A 17,115-nucleotide genomic window follows, 5' to 3' on the forward strand; every position below is an offset into this window, starting at 1 on the left:
TAAATTATCTCATTAATGTCATTCCCATATATAAGATCATCAGTCATCGTCCAAATCCTTGGCGAGCTGCAAGAATAGCATAGATTTCCAAAAACCTGCAGTAATTTAACCAGGAAAAGCGTGTACGTCTGCTCAGACACTGACATGGATTTAAGCACTTTTCCATGTCAAAGACTGTTTTTATAAATATGAACGTTGGTGTGGACTTAAGTGTACACACACTCTAAGCTTACTTGCTTGTATTGTTCCTACATTTTATAAATATATTTTTAAAAAAAACATCACAGGTTTGCCCATTTGACCTGTAAATAATGCAAAGGGATCAGCAGTTTGGTTATTGTTGAATATTTTACAGCTTCTGTTTTTTTTACTATATCCACCAAATCTGGTGAACTGAAGCGTTGGTACTTTATTGTTCGTAAGCAGTCAATGTATGATACAACCCTGATCATTTGGATGACAATAATACTGTACATCCCAAACATAATTATCACAGTATTAAGACAGAATGTTTAAAATCATTAATGTGATTAAAACTGTATAACTCATTGTCTGTGTTCATTAAATAGATCAATCAATACAAGATGTAGTTTCTGTTTTATTTCTCACATGTGCTATCAGAAGGCAATATAGTATACTTAGTAAATAAGGAATTAGCTGGGTGCACACTGTACAATTTTCGCCACGATTTTGACAAATTTTGAAAATACTAAAGGATTCCTCTGATTCTAGGCTAAAATCTGTAGTCTTTAGTTTGACATGTTCACTGACAGCCAATTAATGACCGTTGTGTTCAAATTTATACTCCTGACGAAATTCTAGCAGTGTTAGAAGATTTCCCACACAGACTTCTTTTATGACGACTGTCAAATTGACTTGTGTAGTGGACATTTTAAAAATGGCTGGAGATTGTGTCTCCTCTAAAACACTGCCAAGGTTGAAATGCTGCTAAAATATATTCTGAGGTACTAAACCTGTGCTACATGGAATGTGTGTTATGTGCAAAGCTTTAGTTAGAGAAACATTTCACCTTTGGGTCCTTATTTTTGGCTGGAGGCCAGGTCACAACAACTGACAATGTTTAAACTGGGAAACAAGGGAGGTTTTGAGTGTCACGTGACAGGTGGCATAGTGTTTTTCCTGGTTGTGGGCCTAATATGGGAGAGAATAAGGTTTCAACCTTGAAGATTAGGGATATAAGAGCAACAGAGAAAAGCTGTTATCTATCTTTCACTCTACCAGCTCTCTCGGAGCTTGTATGACTGTCTGATCTTTCTTGCAAGAAATAAATCTTTAAAAGACATTTGGATTGAGTTTGTTTCTTACACAGTGAGTCTGGTGATTTGTTTATTTTTGCCACAACACTTGTTTTTCAAGACATGCAATGATCAAAATTAATGTTAGAGATTTCTTTGTTTGCCACCATTTCTGTCCCACGTGTAATGCAGCTTCTAGTCACAGAACGTGTAAATCCGGACAAGTTTTCAGGTGCGCATCTTGACTGTCATACAGTCTGACATAATTGACAGCTGAGATCCCACAATGTGCCATGAGGATAATGTTCATACAGTGTGACAAGCAACAATCGTAAAGGATCATTATAAATCATACAGTGTGCATCCGGCTTAATTCAAGAAAGAACAGATTTTATTTACACTGTAAGAGTTGTTGACTGGAGAAGCTTCAACTCTTAAGTCTCTCTAGTTTTCCAAGCTTTTCAAAAACAAAATTAAACTGATATTGTGCTTTTAGGATAAACTCCATATTTTATCTCACACAGTTTACTTGAATGTATTTGACATGAAAACAAATTATGCTCACTTGCAACATTTTTTCATATGATTGTAAAGACTTGACAAATGTTTAAATCTCTTCTCACACTGAGTACAGTGATACGGCTTCTCTCCGCTATGAACTCGCTCATGTACTTTTAGGGATCCTGACCGAGCAAAAGTCTTGTCACAATATGAGCACTTGAAAGGTTTTTCTCCAGTATGAATTCTTTGGTGCTGTTTTAGTTGACTAGATTTAGTAAAGCTCTTCCCACAGTCACAACACACATGATCTCTCACTTCATCATGTGTTTTCTGGTGAACTTTAAAACCGTCCAGCCTTGAAAAACTCTTTCCACAGAAAGAACACACATAAGGCTTAACACCTTTATGAACAATTAGGTGTTTTTTGAGATATGACGATGAAATAAAATTTTTACCACACTGATTACAGTTAAATGGCTTATCACCAGAGTGACAGAGCAGATGATTACTGAGAGCTTTGGTACATCTGAAACTCTCTCCACACTGAGTACAGTGGTACGGCTTCTCTCCAGTATGAATTCTTTGGTGCTGTTTTAGTTGACTAGTTGCATTAAAGCTCTTCCCACACTCCAAACACACATGATCTCTAACTTCATTATGTGTTTTCTGGTGCAGTTTAAAGCTGTCCTGTCGTGAAAAAGTCTTTCCACAGAGAGAACACACATAAGGCCTCTCATCTGAATGAACTTTCAGGTGGGTTTTTAGATTTGATGATGAAATAAAATCTTTACCACACTGATCACAGTTAAATGGTTTTTCTCCAGTGTGGATGTGCAGATGATAAATGAGACCTGATTCACCAGGAAAACTCTTTCCACACTGAGTGCATGTAAACGGTTTTTCTCCAGTGTGAACTCTTATGTGTCTTTTAAGGACTCCTTCATTTTTGAAACTCTTTCCACACTGTGAGCAGGTGTGCAGCTTTTTGGCTTTTGTTCCTTTAGGTTTCAAGTCATATTTCTCCACTTCATTCAGTCTGTGTTTTTGTTCCATCACTTCCATCTGGTCTAAAATAAACATATTAGGTTGTTAGAATCAGTTCAAGTAGGATAAATGTGAAAGCTCAAGTCATTCAATTGTTAATAACAATTAAAATGTGTTTGACAACTACTATACAAGATTATCATCATATAGATGCATTTCTGTATCATTTATCATTCATATGCTGCTCATTAATTCACATCTACAAAAACAGTCAACAATGAAGAATCAAGAATGGACACCAACCTATTTGTTCCTCAGTATCTTCATGTTTTATTCTGGATGGTTCCGAAATACTGAAGTCTTCAGTCTCCTCTTTAATAAACTCCATCTTTAACAGTCACACAGATTTCAGCTGCTACACCTGGAGTTTGTCCTTCTCTTGTAGGATGAGGTGAATATGCCCAGCATTTATTGTTGTAGGAGGGACACTAGATCTGCCAAATTCAGACAAAAGATACTGAATGTATACTAAAAGCTACTTAAATGAAATGAACATGCGTTTCATCCTAGAAAGAAGTATCTTGGTATGGTTTTATATAAAATTTTATTAATAAACCAGGGCCCATAATGCGTTCCATTACATTAATACATAAACATTAGAGCAGATTAACGTAAAACTATTTAAATTTGGAACATTGCTCACATGCAAATTGGAAATATACGGCATCGAGCGAAAATATTGGGCGACAGTCTTTTTTTTCATAGTCGATAATCAGTTATCAACAGCGTTCAGCTTGAACTAGTCTCTTCTGCGCATGCTCAGTCAGTGCGCACGATGTCACGACTTCTTAAAGGGGCCGCACATTCTTAAGAAAATCACATCGCTGCACTGACATAATGCAAAAAAAAAAAAAAAAAAAAAAAAAACGCTATACTCATAAACATGGCTTCAACAGTCTAGTCACCTTGTTTTCAGCTCTACATGCTTTCTAATTAGTCTTCTTTTGTATGATTACATCTTTAGATTTATATATAAATAAATATATATACACACACATTGAATCCATGAAAATAAGCATATCTAAATTAAATTAGTATCGGGTTATATATTTGTACATTAAGTTTATTTAATAGTTTTACTGTACGCTAGTATAAAATTGTGTGGGAAGGACAGTATAAAACTTTTTAAAGTTTTAGTTTATTTACAGAGACTTTACAGTTTACTCAAATCTTTTAAATAGTAAATAAAGAAAATAATTTTATTTCTCCGTTTTAACTTGACAACTGTTATTTTCTAACTACAGCCACCAAATCTGGTGAACTGAAGCTTTGGTACTTTAGTGTTCTTAAACAGTCAATAATGAAGGATAAAACAGGACACCAACCTCATTCAGTCTGGGATCATTTTAATAATACAGTACATCTCAAATTTATTTAGTGCAGTATTGTTTGAAACTAAATTCATTTTCAGTCAATAATAACTCAATCAAGACAAGATGTATATCCTCTTATTTCAGAACTCTATATACTCTAGAACACATTAATAGACTAATTAGTGAAAAGCAAATTACATTCATGTATTCTAGACACAACCCAGCCTAACAGAATATACAAAACTGCACTTTTAATGTAAGAGTTGTTGACTGGTGAAGCTTCAACTCTCAAGTCTTTATAGTTCTCAGAGCATTTCAACAAACTAACAAAATGAAACTAAAATGTGTATTTGCAATGAAAATTAAAGTTAGTTATTGAAGTTATTATGCATTATGATATTTATTTATATGAATAAGAAGGCTTGATGAAAATAGAAAACTCTCTCCACACTGAGTACAGCGATTCTCTTCAGTATGAAGTCGCTTATGTGTTTTCAAGTGTCCAACCTGAGAGAATTTCCTGTCACAATATGAGCACTTGTAAGGTCTTTCTCCAGTATGAATTCTTTGGTGCTGTTTCAGTTGACTGGATGTAGTAAAGCTCTTTCCACAGTCCAAACACACATGATCTCTCACTTCATTATGTGTTTTCTGGTGCAGTTTAAAGCTGCCCTGTCGTGAAAAAGTCTTTCCACAGAGTAAACACACATAAGGTCTCTCATCTGAATGAACTTTCAGGTGTGTTTTTAGATTTGATGATGAAATAAAATCTTTACCACACTGATCACAGTTAAACGGTTTTTCTCCAGTGTGTATGTGCAGATGATAAATGAGACCTGATTCACCAGGAAAACTCTTTCCACACTGAGTGCATGTAAACGGTTTTTCTCCAGTGTGAACTCTTATGTGTCTTTTAAGGGCTCTTTCATTTTTGAAACTCTTTCCACACTGTGAGCAGGTGTGCAGCTTTTTGGCTTTTGTTTCTTCAGGTTTCAAGTCATGTTTCTCCACTTCATTCAGTCTGTGTTTTTGTTCCATCACTTCCATCTGGTCTAAAATAAACATATTAGGTAGTTAGAATCAGTTCAAGGAGGATAAATGTGAAAACTCATGCCATTCAATTGTTAACCCTCTGGAGTCTGAGGCTGATTTGGGGCCTGGAGAAGTTTTGACATTTTTTCAGTTGTTCATAAACACATTAATGACACAAGTGTCATTACACTGTATTCAGCACAAACTAGGCTACAATAATATGTGAGGAACATGTACATGTTTGTGTTTTTGAAGGAATAACGTTTATGCATGGTTATTGAAAAAACAAAAAACTTAAGTCACTGAAATAAGGGCAAAAAAGTATATTAAATCTGTATTCACGAGACTTCTTTGTATTGGAGGTTGTAGACTAGAGTTTTTACTTCAGAATTATGTAAAAATTATGCTGCCTACTCCTTCATATAAAACAATATATTTGATTTAGTCTTTGTAAGACACTTTTTGTCAAGAAACACAGTATGCATGGAGGCATGAATCATCATGAATAATCATTTACAGCTGAGAAGACAAAAGAAATGCATAATAATGACCTGAAATTACTTGCATATTAATGAGGGCTTTCAGTCAGGGAGGCTGTGAAAAAACCCTCTGTAATCATGTCTCAACTCAATTTAAAATAATGGTATTCTATTATATTCTTTAAAATATCATGTATTTCTTGATGCAAAGTGTATGAACAATTATGTTACCTCTATGGCATTTCATATAGGCTTTTAGCTTAAAAGCATGCACATTTGGGGAAATATTGATGGATTCTTATATGTTTATGTCAATTTTCTATACAGAGGAGTAATTTATTCTATATTTATTGTTATCACAATGAGTGCTGGATATTGCGTTTTCAATTCATACTTGCAGCCAGAGGGCGCTCTGTGCACCTTTAGGCCACAAATCCATATAAAGAAGAACAGGAACCAGGAACTGGTATGTCTTCTAGAGATCGGCATGTCTTCTAGAGATCGCTAACCATGGCTTTAACATCCAGATAAACAATTTCATGACAATAAATACACGATTGAGACAATGTATACAAGTATTGCCTCAGAATTTGCCTCTGAATGGCGCTGACTCCGTGGGCGTGGCCGCATTAGCAGATAATGAGCTGAATCACGGACTTCTGACATGGCTCTCTTTTCATACAGATTACATAAACACAGAATGTTTGTTTTCGATTTGACTTGCACAATTTAAAACCTGACATTTCAATGTTTCTTTGGACATAAGTCTATTTTTTTTGTCATTAGTATTCACTATTACAGTTCATTTTCTGAGAACCATCAGATTGGACTTTGTTCAGTGGGAGACGAGAGATCACGCATCATGTTAGTTTTCTTTATTTTACAAAAAGCACAACATTTAGTTTTTACTCAGTGTACACAAATAAAAGAAGATATTCAACAGATTAAAAAGGTGTATAACTCTTAATTGTATATGCAACATTGACAGAGTATTTTGAGTCTCTCACAAAGGTAAGAAAAAAAAACATGGTAGTATCGCCGGCGATACCTCAAACCTCAGAGTGTTAATAATTAAAATGTGTTTGACAACTACTATACAAGATTATCATCATATAGATGCATTTCTGTATCATTTATCACTCATATGCTGCTCATTAATGCACATCTACAAACACAGTCAACAATGAAGAATCAAGAATGGACACCAACCTATTTGTTCCTCAGTATCTTCATGTTTTATTCCGGATGGTTCCGAAATACTGAAGTCTTCAGTCTCCTCTTTAATAAACTCCATCTTTAACAGTCACACAGATTTCAGCTGCTACACCTGGAGTTTGTCCTTCTCTTGTAGGATGAGGTGAATATTCCCAGTATTGTTGTAAGTGGGACACTAGATCTGCCAAATTCAGACAGAAGATACTGAATATATACTAAAACTACTTCAATGAAATGAACATGTAGTCTGGCTATCACCAGAGCAAGTTCAATTTAAAATTGAACATTGGTCTGGGGAGTTTGCTATGTATTTCCTACTGCACAAGAGGCGTGATCAACGAGCATTAGTCACGCAATTGGATAGTCCTTCAACTAATCAGATCAACAATACGGGTGACTTACTTTGCAGAGCGATGTAAAAACTCCAGACAGGTTTACTGTGTGTCTCAATCAGCTCAGTTGTCAGGGCACTGATCAGGGAATCAGCCACATTTACTTTCATGATATACTGATTCACAACCTAGGGAACTAGGGAGCTGATTGAGACGCAGGTTTAGTTTGTATTGGTTTGTAGCATTGATCTGCGTTTTGCAGAACCAGCAATGGCATCGAGCGATTTTTGCAGGTTGTGCAAAAAACCATGAAAGTGATCGGTATTTATACCTACTTGAGCAATTTGTTTGCTAACTAAAGAAGTCATTCAGCATCATCGAGAGTTTAAAAGGCGACTCGGATACTGTTCTGGTTCAGTGTAAAGCCCCGGGTATACTTCACTTTCCACGCCCGGACGCGTCGCGTGCAGTCACGTCTGTGCGTCTTTCAAAGTGTACTACACCATGGATGCGCGCGGATGACCGCGTTCGTCACATGCGCAGTACAGCTTTTTTCTATGCTTACCTGACATCGGAAGGCAGCACTGAGTCGTGTCATCAACGTGACATTCACTGGGCATGATCGGAGAAGAAATTAAGTGCAACCTTTCCCATATTTTACTTATCCCCCTCCATGAGTTTGCCGCCCTAAACACGTCTTTGTACTCTTTAAACATGAATTGTACAAATGTGGTTACTTTCTAATCTCTTTGCACAAACGCTGGTCAAGTTCGCTATCCATTGTCGTGTTTTTCTCTTTTCAAGCGTGTTGTTTTTAAACCGGTCTTTTCACACTCTTCTTTGACGGCTCAATACTGTGCATACTGCCACCTAGTGGACTCTTCTATACTGCTTGCGCATGCGCTGTTGCATGCGGACTGTCCGCGCGGTCTCGAAATTTGGCCTGCACGCGGCCAGGGTGTGCGGCTGGCCGCGAGCCCTCCACATGATGAAAATTACGTCATGCGGACGGTGCACGAACGCAGACGGCCGAAGTATACCCGGGGCTTAACCGTGTGTTCACACCGCCGCCGGCAAGAGCATCAACTTTCGCCTGGGCCGCCCTGCCAACAACGCTGTACTGTTCATTCAAACCGCCGCCGACGGGAGGGTCAAAGCAGAGCCAAAGTAAATGAAGTCGCGTCAACCAATCGGAAGCCTCTCAAGCGAGGACCTCTGCATTCTAATTGGTTGCCGCCAAACCGCGTCATAGCTCATTACCATAAAGTTAACCTGGGGCACGTTCAAGCTCAAACCGGTGCGCAACGTTTTGCTACGTTTTCCGGGTTGAACGACGTGATTCCTGGAAACTGTGTGCAACGGGTTTGAGATACGGGCCGTTTCTCAATATGCGTACTTATCTGTACTTGTGTTCTTGTGAAACGTCATCAGTCGCTGTCCAAGTACTGTTCCAATTCAAAGTTCGCATCTAGCCAAGTTCAGTTCAAATCCCCGGATGTGTTCTTGATCCGCCCCTTTTATCGAAGATGCATCGAGAGGTGACTTGTGCAGACTTGAGACAGCCAGGTATCCCAGAATGCATCTCGCACTAACCAGCAAGCGTCAATAGTAAAGGAGAAACCCGCATAATTTAAACATCTTACTGTTTTTATGTCATGATATGTAGTTTTAAGAGTTTTTCAGGCGATAATGTGCTGGTTTAAAGCTCAAATTTGTGGTTTATTGATAAAGATTGCGCCTTTCTGACAATTTGATCTGACGTTGTCGGAGTTGTGAGATCCAGGCGATCACCGGACGCTCAGCGCTCATGTACCCAGCCGAGAGCAGCCTTATCTCGGCTAGTCCTTCTGACGTTTGCCGCTGGCTCCGTTTTGGCTGAGGGTGACGTTTCATAACTTTATATATGGCTATTTAACTTTTGTATCCTACTAAAGCACTGATTTTGTACGCTTGACTGAATTGTTTGCTTTATTTCTTATTGTATATTCTTACCTTTTATAATGGCTATTATTGATCATTAAAACTCACATAAAACAAATGAGACATGGTTTTGATTATGTTATAGCCCATTTCATTGTATTACAGTGAAGTTAATCAGAGTATGGACAAATAGTATTACAATTAATATTTTTGAAATATATACGAAAAGCGGCAGGGTTGTTTAATATTTCGTTTTGTTATAAATATATGCACATTGCAGATAATCAATCACTCGTTGCCTGAGACTATTAATATGTTTTTGTTTGTTTTTTAAATAAAACGAAAAGAGGCAGAGTGGTGTTTCATAACAAATTTCGTTTTATTGTTGGCTAAAATATACATAAAGATAACCGGAAAAGCCAGAGCGAGCTAGTGACGTTATCAAGGACTTGTGTTCTCCCGTCCACGGGAGTTCGTTCTCCTGAGTCGAACTTGCCAAGTCCTAACTACCAAGGACGCGAGTCCGAAGTTTGCGAACTTGGTTTTGAGAAACGGCCACGTTTTCTCTTGTTTGGTGGGTGTGTCAAATGTCAGCCCAATCAGTGGCAATATGTATATAAAGCCTGCGGTATTAAAGAGACAGCTCGAACAATGGGTAATGTAACATAAAAATACTATACTTATATATTTTGCTATTTTATTGTGATGTACGTGGCACTTCAATAAACTTTCCTATAATCAGACGAGAATAGTTGGTAAATATTACAATATCATATATATAGCACAACAACAGTGAGCAGCTATTGGTAAGCCTAATACAAACAATAAAAAAAATATAGATCAACACAGTCACGGAGGGAAGAAGTGGATTATCCTTAGCCTGAAATGTTTGTCTTTTCATCATGAAGTGCGAGTCAAATGTTGTATGACAATAATAGTAGAAGTTTCCACAAATCCCTTCACTCCATTGGGATGTTCTCTTTTATTCTGGACGGCAAGGGCAGTGACTGTAACATCGAGCGTATTTTTTAGTAGCTATTAAACACGTATTTATACCGACTTCATCAGGCTCCGAAAATTATTTAAAAAGAACACAAAGAATGGCCTTCTCAGCTGCCATAGTTGCAACTCTTACGTCATCAGAACAGGGTGTTCAACGCGCCACAGTTTCCGTTTAAAAAACGTTTTGCAACGTTTTGTCGGGGCTGAACCCAGCCCTGATTTCAACTCTCCTCGACGCTCTCGCCGGAGCTCGCCGCCGGCTCTCATTGAAAATGAATGACTAGCGTCACTTTGACGCTCTCGCCGCCGGCGGTGTGAACACACTAATGAACGCGGAATATAGCCGCCCTGAACTACGTCATTGTCATAACAACCAAAAAGAATTCCAGTCAGCTCGGGCGGCGCGAGATTCAAGAAGCAGGGAGACGAAACATGAGCAAACAATAAAAATATTGTCTACCATCAAAGGGCATTGAAGTAAAAGAGACCTGTACTCACATCGTGAAGCAAACCACCAAAATAACAGCAGAGAATCATTGTGTGTCATTGATCGCTGTTTGTAATCTTCCTATGAAGAGACTGTCAGATCAATGCTTTGCTACATTTCTCTCTGATAAGGTAAATGCTTAACACAATCGGCGTCACTGTGATTGTGACGGTCGTGCGAGAGACGGGTAGATCAGATAGAGTTCTTCTTCTTCTTCTTCTTGATTTTTCTGGCGGTTGGCAAACAACTTCAAGGTGCATTACCGCCACCTGCTGGTTAGGAGTGTGGACCAAGAACGCAAGGACCTTTACCTAACACCTTCTAAACACCTATAATCTTTTATCTAAATCAGACATTTTCAAATATAGTATTAAAAAATCAATACACTCCTCATGTGAGTTCCTTTGCAATACATATGTCAAATTAAACTTCATCATCTTGATTCTTTTCAAATTAAAAATCAAAACTCTTCTTTCTCGATTATATTTAGGACCTTTCATTATAACATGTTCCACTGTTTTTTCTTGATTACAATACTCACATGCTCCTGTATGATGTTTCCCTATTTTATTTAGAGTACAGTGCTGTATGTCCAAATCTAAGTCTAGATATAATTGATTCTTCCTTTCTATTTCTCCTTGTTATTCTACCTTTACCAACAATTCTTTGGATGTTATAAAGCCATCTTCCTGTTCTTTCTTCTTCCCGTTGTTTCTGCCATCCATTTTTCACATGTTGTTTAATTAAAAACTTCATCTCAGCCTTACTATAATTTACTTTCATGTCTATATCTGATTTTCCTGTGGCTTCCTTTGCACATTCATCTGCCAATTCCTTCTTCTTCTTTTCAAGTTTAATCGCAGTTGGCCAACCAAACTAAAATGATGCATTCCCGCCAGGACTTAAATCCTGTTAATTAGGGCCCGAGCACCGATGGTGTGAGGACCCTATTGGAATTGCTCAGCCAATTATTCTTCTTCTCCAAAATGAATCGCATTTTTGAAGGCCTAAACGTTCTCAAAAACTCATGAATCTTTGCACATGCGTCAGAAGTGGTGAAAATTTACATCTGATATGGGTTTCAGAATTAGGTGTGGCAAAATGGCTCAATAGCGCCACCTACAAAATTTCAATTAAGCGCCCTTCATGCTACGTTTCACGTACAGTTATGAAATTCGGTAGACAGATGTAAAAGCCCAATACCTAAAAAAAGCCCCTGGGTGCAAAGTTTGTAAACACAACAGGAAGTGAGATAGTTTTTGCCATTTCCACATGTTGTACTTTAACAAACTCCTTCTAGAGCTTTAATCAGATCAACATCATATTTGGTCAGTCTAATCTAAAGGCCTTTGAGATGTTAAATTGCGAAGATCTAGAGCTGAAGGGCGTGTCCGTGGCGGCCTGGCAAAGTTCGATGCTTCGCCATGAAACAGGAAGTTGTTGTAACTCGGGCATACAATGTCTGATCTGCCCCAAACTTCACTTGTTTTATTAGAGTCCTGACCTGAAGACATCTATATGACAATATTCAGTTACAGTCATAGCGCCACCTGGGGGCAACAGGAAATTACATGTTTTACACCGTGATTAACTCCTCAAAGATTAAACCAGATCAACATCATATATGGCCAGTCTAATCTTAAGGCCTTTGAGATGTTAAATTGCAAAGATCTTGAGTTTTCATTGAAGGGCGTGTCCGTGGTGACCGAAAAAGTCTGATGTTTCTCCATGTAAGGTGAATCACTTTTTTGAGGGTCATAGCGCCACCTGGGGGCAACAGGAAATGACATGTTTTACACTGTGATTAACTCCTAGAGATTTAATCAGATCAATGTTATTTTTGGTCAGTCTAATGTAAAGGCCTTTGTGATGTTAAATTGCGAAGATCTAGAGTTTTCACTGCCGTCCATGGTGGCATGACAAAATCTGATGTTTCACCATGTAAAAGGAAGTTGTTGTAACTCAGGCCATGTCCACACTAATACGTTTTCGTTTGAAAACGTATATTTTTCTCTCCATTTTGGCCTTCCGTCCACACTGAGACGGCGTTTTAAGTCAACGAAAACATAGCTTTTGGAAAACGCTCTCCAAAGCGGATAAATTTGAAAACGCCGTCTTCGCGTCGTAGTGTGGACTTTGAAAACGGAGGCTTTTGAATACGATGACGCATTTTTAGTCATATGAAGCAGTCATATGACCAATTCAGCCAAGACACGTCTCCCAGTCTACATTCTCGCTTGCTTTGGCCACTTTATACTCCTGTGTTACTCGCAGCAACAGCTCCACCACACTGTCGGTCCATTTAAAAAACTCAGTGCCTTTCCTCAACATTGCCTCAAAGTTTCAAAGAGCCGTAAAGTAAATAAACGCCTAGCGGGAATGACGCAGGTCGAAGCTTTACTCATGCGCAGTAGGGGGATGTAAGTGTTTTCATACGTTTCAGTGTGGATGAGCAACTTTTGGAAAATTTTTGAAAATTATAGTGTGGACGCGGAGCGTTTATAGACGAAAACTCAGTTTTCAAATATATCCGGATTAGTGTAGACGTAGCCTCAAACAAACAATGTCCGATCTGCCCCAAACTTCACATGTTTTATTAGAGTCCTGGCCTGAAGACATCTTCATAACAATATTCAGTTACAATCATAGCACCACCTGCAGGCAACAGGAAATGACATGTTTTACACTGTGATTAACTCCTCATAGAGATTTAACCAGATACACATCAAATGTTATTATATGCCACAAAGTAACAAACATACTAGAAACACGTTTAATCATGCAACACTTGGCTTAGTGCTAATGTATGTGATTAAACGCCATGAAACAGGAAGTTGTTGTAACTCAGGCATATGATGTCCGATCTGCTCCAAACTCCACGTGTTTGATAACGGTCCTGGCCTGAACACATCTATATCGCAATATTTGGTTATGGTCAAAGCGCCACCTGTTGGCAACAGGAAGTGTGGCATTTCGAAATGACTTTGGCATAATTCTTCTGTATTAATTCGCTTGCATGCATGTCGACCACTGTTCACTGTTTTCCTAAGGCCAACGGGTGGCGGTGAGCCCAGGTGCGAGGGCCCTTTCATCGCTGCTTGCAGCTTTAATTAAATGTGTATCTTTTAAGAAATTAAATACTTCTTCATATATTTTAAATTGCATTGGGCCATTACCTAATAACGCTTTAATAGAAAATCCTTCCATTTCCATTTCTTTTAATTCTTGAAATAATTTATATCTTTCTCTAGCATAAGCCTCACATTTTAATAATACATGTTCTACTGTTTCCATATTTTCTGAACTACATTTGTCACAATACCCAGTCTGGTGTTTCCTAATCCTGACCATACTTTGATTCAGTAAACAATGGCCAATGCGCATTCTTGAAATTAAAACATCCTTCCTCCTATTTCCAATGTTTCTTCTTTCTAAGAAAGAAGAATGGCCTGTTTGTTTATGGCCTGTTTGGCTAAACTATCCACCTCTTGCTTGCCGTCGCTTCTCTATCGTCATTGTGTAATACCCGCCAATAGCGAGCAAGGCTGATAAGCCAGTCAGTTATTGGTTCCCGCAAAAGTGTAACAGCGCAGCAGAAATTAATGTACGGGTTTCCAGTTGCTGAGCAAAATCAAATCGCCGGCAGATCAGGCTGGGTTTACCCAGACTAATGAACAAGCGTTTCATCCTAGAAAGAAAGTATCTTGGTATGGTTTTATATAAAAATTTTATTAATAAACCAGGGCCCATAATGCGTTTCATTACATTAATACATAAACACTAGAGCCGATTCACGTCAAAATATTTAAATTTGGAACATTGCTCACACGCAGATTGGAAATATACGGAATTGAGCGAAAATATTTGGCGACTCTTTTTTTTTTTTCATAGTCGATAAAAACAAAAAAACAAACAACAAAAACCCGCTATAATCGTAAACATGATTTCAACAGTCTAGTCACCTTGTTTTTCAGCTCTACATGTTTGCTTTCTAATTAGTCTTCTTTTGTATGTTACATCTGTATATACACACAAACACACACACACACACATTGAATCCATGAAAATAATAAGTATATCTAAATTAAAGTAGTACAGGGTTATATATTTGTACATTAAGTTTATTTAATAGTTTTAATGTAGGCTAGTATAAAATAGGCTTTACAGTTTACTCAAATATTTTAAATAGTAAATAAAGAAAATAATTTTATTTCTCAGTTGCTGTTTTAACTTTACAACAGCTGTTATTTTCTAACTACAGCCACCAAATCTGGTGAACTGAAGCTTTGGTACTTTAGTGTCCTTAAACAGTCAATAATAAAACAGGACACCAACCTCTTGATACAAGACCTGATCATTCAGTCTGGGATTATTAATAATACAGTACATCTCAAATTTATTTAGTGCAGTATTGTTTGAAACTAAATTCATTTTCAGTCAATAATAACTCAATCAAAACAAGATGTATATCCTCTTATTTCAGAACTCTATATACTCTAGAACACATTAATAGACTAATTAGTGAAAAGCAAATTACATTCATGTATTCTAGACACAACCTAACCTAACAGAATATACAAAACTCTACTTTTAATGTAAGAGTTGTTGACTGGTGAAGCTTCAACTCTCAAGTCTTTATAGTTTTCAGAGCATTTCAACAAATTAACAAAATGAAACTAAAATGTGTATTTGCAATGGAAATTAAAGTTAGTTATTGAAGTTATTATGCATTATGATATTTATTTATATGAATAAGAAGGCTTGATGAAAATAGAAAACTCTCTCCACACTGAGTACAGCGATTCTCTTCAGTATGAAGTCGCTTATGTGTTTTCAGGTGTCCAACCTGAGAGAATTTCCTGTCACAATATGAGCACTTGTAAGGTCTTTCTCCAGTATGAATTCTTTGGTGCTGTTTCAGATGACTGGATGCAGTAAAGCTTTTCCCACAGTCCAAACACACATGATCTTTCTCACCGGTGTGTATTTTCTGGTGCAGTATAAGAGAGTTCCGCCATTTAAAACTCTTTCCACAAAAACAACACACATATTGCCTCTCATTTGTATGCATTTTCAGGTGTTCTTTTAAATTTGATGATACATTAAATCCTTTCCCACACTGATCACAGTTAAATGGCTTTTCTCCAGAATGAATGCGCAGATGATTATTGAGAGCAATTTTACTTTTGAAACTCTTCTCACACTGAGTACAGTGGTACGGCTTCTCTCCAGTATGAACTCGCTCATGCGCTTTCATGGTTCCAGAAAGAGTGAAACTCTTGTCACAATATGAGCACTTGTAAGGTTTTTCACCAGTATGAATTCTTCTGTGCTGTTTCAGATTGCCAGCTCTATTAAAGCTCTTCCCACAATCCAAACACACATGATCTCTCACTTCATTATGTGTTTTCTGGTGCTGTTTACAATGATCCAGGCGTGTAAAACTCTTTCCACAGAAAGAACACAAATAAGGCCTCTTATCCAAATGAACTTTCAGGTGTTTTTTCAGATTTGCTGATAAATTAAAATCTTTCCCACACTTATCACAGTTGAATGGTTTTTCTCCGGTGTGAATGCGTAGATGATTTTGGAGTCCAGATACATATGTGAAACTCTTTTCACACTGAGTGCAGGTGTGCAGCTTTTTGGCATTCTTTCGTTGAGTTTTCAAGTTACGTATTCCCTCCACTTCATTTAGTTTGTGTCTTTGCTCCTTTACTTCCATCTGGTCTGAAACAAACATATTAAGTCAAAATCAGTGCAAGGAGGATAAATGTGAAAATTCAAGATTCAATAGCAGAATACAAAAGAGATCAGGTATTGTGTTGTGGCAAAAGTTCTGTCATTTGCTTGGTAATACAATCAAAATGTTCATGACAATTGCTATCATACAACGTTATGATCTATTTAGATATTATTTATCATCCCTACATTGTGCATTTGACAGCAACTAAATCTGTTTAACTTAACCTTGGTAACGTTATTTTTTAAGCAGTAAAAAAATGAAGAATCAGGAATGGACACCAACCTATTTGTTCCTCAGTATCTTCATGTTTTATTCTGGATGGTTCTGGATCACTCATGTCTTCAATCTCCTCTTTAATAAACTCCATCTTTAACAGTCACACAGATTTCAGCTGCTACACCTGGAGTTTGTCCTTCTCTTGTAGGATGATGTGAATATTCCCAATATTTGTTGGTGAATTATTGTGGGAGTTGTGATCATGTGTGATACCGACACAAGACCAGATCTTGCAAAGTTACTGAATTTATATAGAAATACTTAAAATACAATGAAACCTATACATATACAAGATATTCTGTATAGTTTTATTTGCAATAACAATGCTAAAACAGGGCATATGATGCATTTCATTACTTTAGTACTTACATCAACTCTGGGATTAAATCAGCCAAATATGTTAATTAGGAATATCTCCCACATACAGACTGTATGGCATTCAGCGACAGTTTGAGCTCGAACTAGTGAGATTTTCAGCACTCGTGTCTCGTGCTACTTTCTTCTGCTCGTTT

General features: G+C 37.5%; 3 protein-coding genes across 5 annotated transcripts; all 3 read right to left on the reverse strand.

Moving 5' to 3' along the window:
- Nucleotides 1–1,175: 1,175 nt before the first annotated feature.
- Nucleotides 1,176–2,819, reverse strand: LOC137005187 (zinc finger protein ZFP2-like). Its single transcript, XM_067366008.1, has 2 exons — nt 1,880–2,819; nt 1,176–1,180 (listed from the first exon to the last, which is right to left on the reverse strand). The coding sequence occupies exons 1-2, from the start codon at nt 2,817–2,819 to the stop codon at nt 1,176–1,178; spliced, it is 945 nt and encodes a 314-aa protein (XP_067222109.1).
- A 1,321-nt stretch (nt 2,820–4,140) lies between these two features.
- On the reverse strand, nt 4,141–10,791 carry LOC137004373 (gastrula zinc finger protein XlCGF7.1-like). 3 transcript variants are annotated; one of them, XM_067364636.1, is made up of 3 exons: nt 10,593–10,791; nt 6,835–7,015; nt 4,141–5,166 (listed from the first exon to the last, which is right to left on the reverse strand). In XM_067364636.1, exons 2-3 carry the CDS (start codon nt 6,917–6,919, stop codon nt 4,499–4,501), a joined length of 753 nt encoding a protein of 250 aa, XP_067220737.1. In that variant the 5' UTR covers nt 6,920–7,015; nt 10,593–10,791; the 3' UTR covers nt 4,141–4,498. The 3 variants fall into 3 exon arrangements, with proteins under 3 accessions (XP_067220737.1, XP_067220736.1, XP_067220738.1); XM_067364635.1 differs by having other exon boundaries at nt 6,835–7,021; XM_067364637.1 differs by lacking the exon at nt 10,593–10,791 and adding an exon at nt 7,243–10,576 and having other exon boundaries at nt 6,835–7,021.
- A 1,992-nt stretch (nt 10,792–12,783) lies between these two features.
- Nucleotides 12,784–16,694, reverse strand: LOC137005188 (zinc finger protein 583-like). The gene is made up of 5 exons (XM_067366009.1): nt 16,610–16,694; nt 16,195–16,311; nt 15,775–16,095; nt 15,372–15,690; nt 12,784–12,871 (listed from the first exon to the last, which is right to left on the reverse strand). The coding sequence occupies exons 1-5, from the start codon at nt 16,692–16,694 to the stop codon at nt 12,784–12,786; spliced, it is 930 nt and encodes a 309-aa protein (XP_067222110.1).
- Between the last annotated feature and the right edge of the window lie 421 nt (nt 16,695–17,115).

The sequence above is a fragment of the Chanodichthys erythropterus genome, chromosome 17, assembly GCF_024489055.1.
Source record: "Chanodichthys erythropterus isolate Z2021 chromosome 17, ASM2448905v1, whole genome shotgun sequence".
NCBI classification, from domain to species: domain Eukaryota; kingdom Metazoa; phylum Chordata; class Actinopteri; order Cypriniformes; family Xenocyprididae; genus Chanodichthys; species Chanodichthys erythropterus.

Coding starts and splice junctions, on each gene's coding strand:
- LOC137005187 (XM_067366008.1), bottom strand. CDS start 2,819: ATGGAAGTGATGGAACAAAAACACAGACTGAATGAAGTGGAGAAATAT.
- LOC137004373 (XM_067364636.1), bottom strand. CDS start 6,919: ATGGAGTTTATTAAAGAGGAGACTGAAGACTTCAGTATTTCGGAACCA. Junction 5,167..6,834: donor AGATACTGAGGAACAAATAG/GTTGGTGTCCAT, acceptor TGTTTATTTTAG/ACCAGATGGAAGTGATGGAA.
- LOC137005188 (XM_067366009.1), bottom strand. CDS start 16,694: ATGGAGTTTATTAAAGAGGAGATTGAAGACATGAGTGATCCAGAACCA. Junction 16,312..16,609: donor AGATACTGAGGAACAAATAG/GTTGGTGTCCAT, acceptor TGTTTGTTTCAG/ACCAGATGGAAGTAAAGGAG. Junction 12,872..15,371: donor GAAGAGAATCGCTGTACTCA/GTGTGGAGAGAG, acceptor ATGGACCGACAG/TGTGGTGGAGCTGTTGCTGC.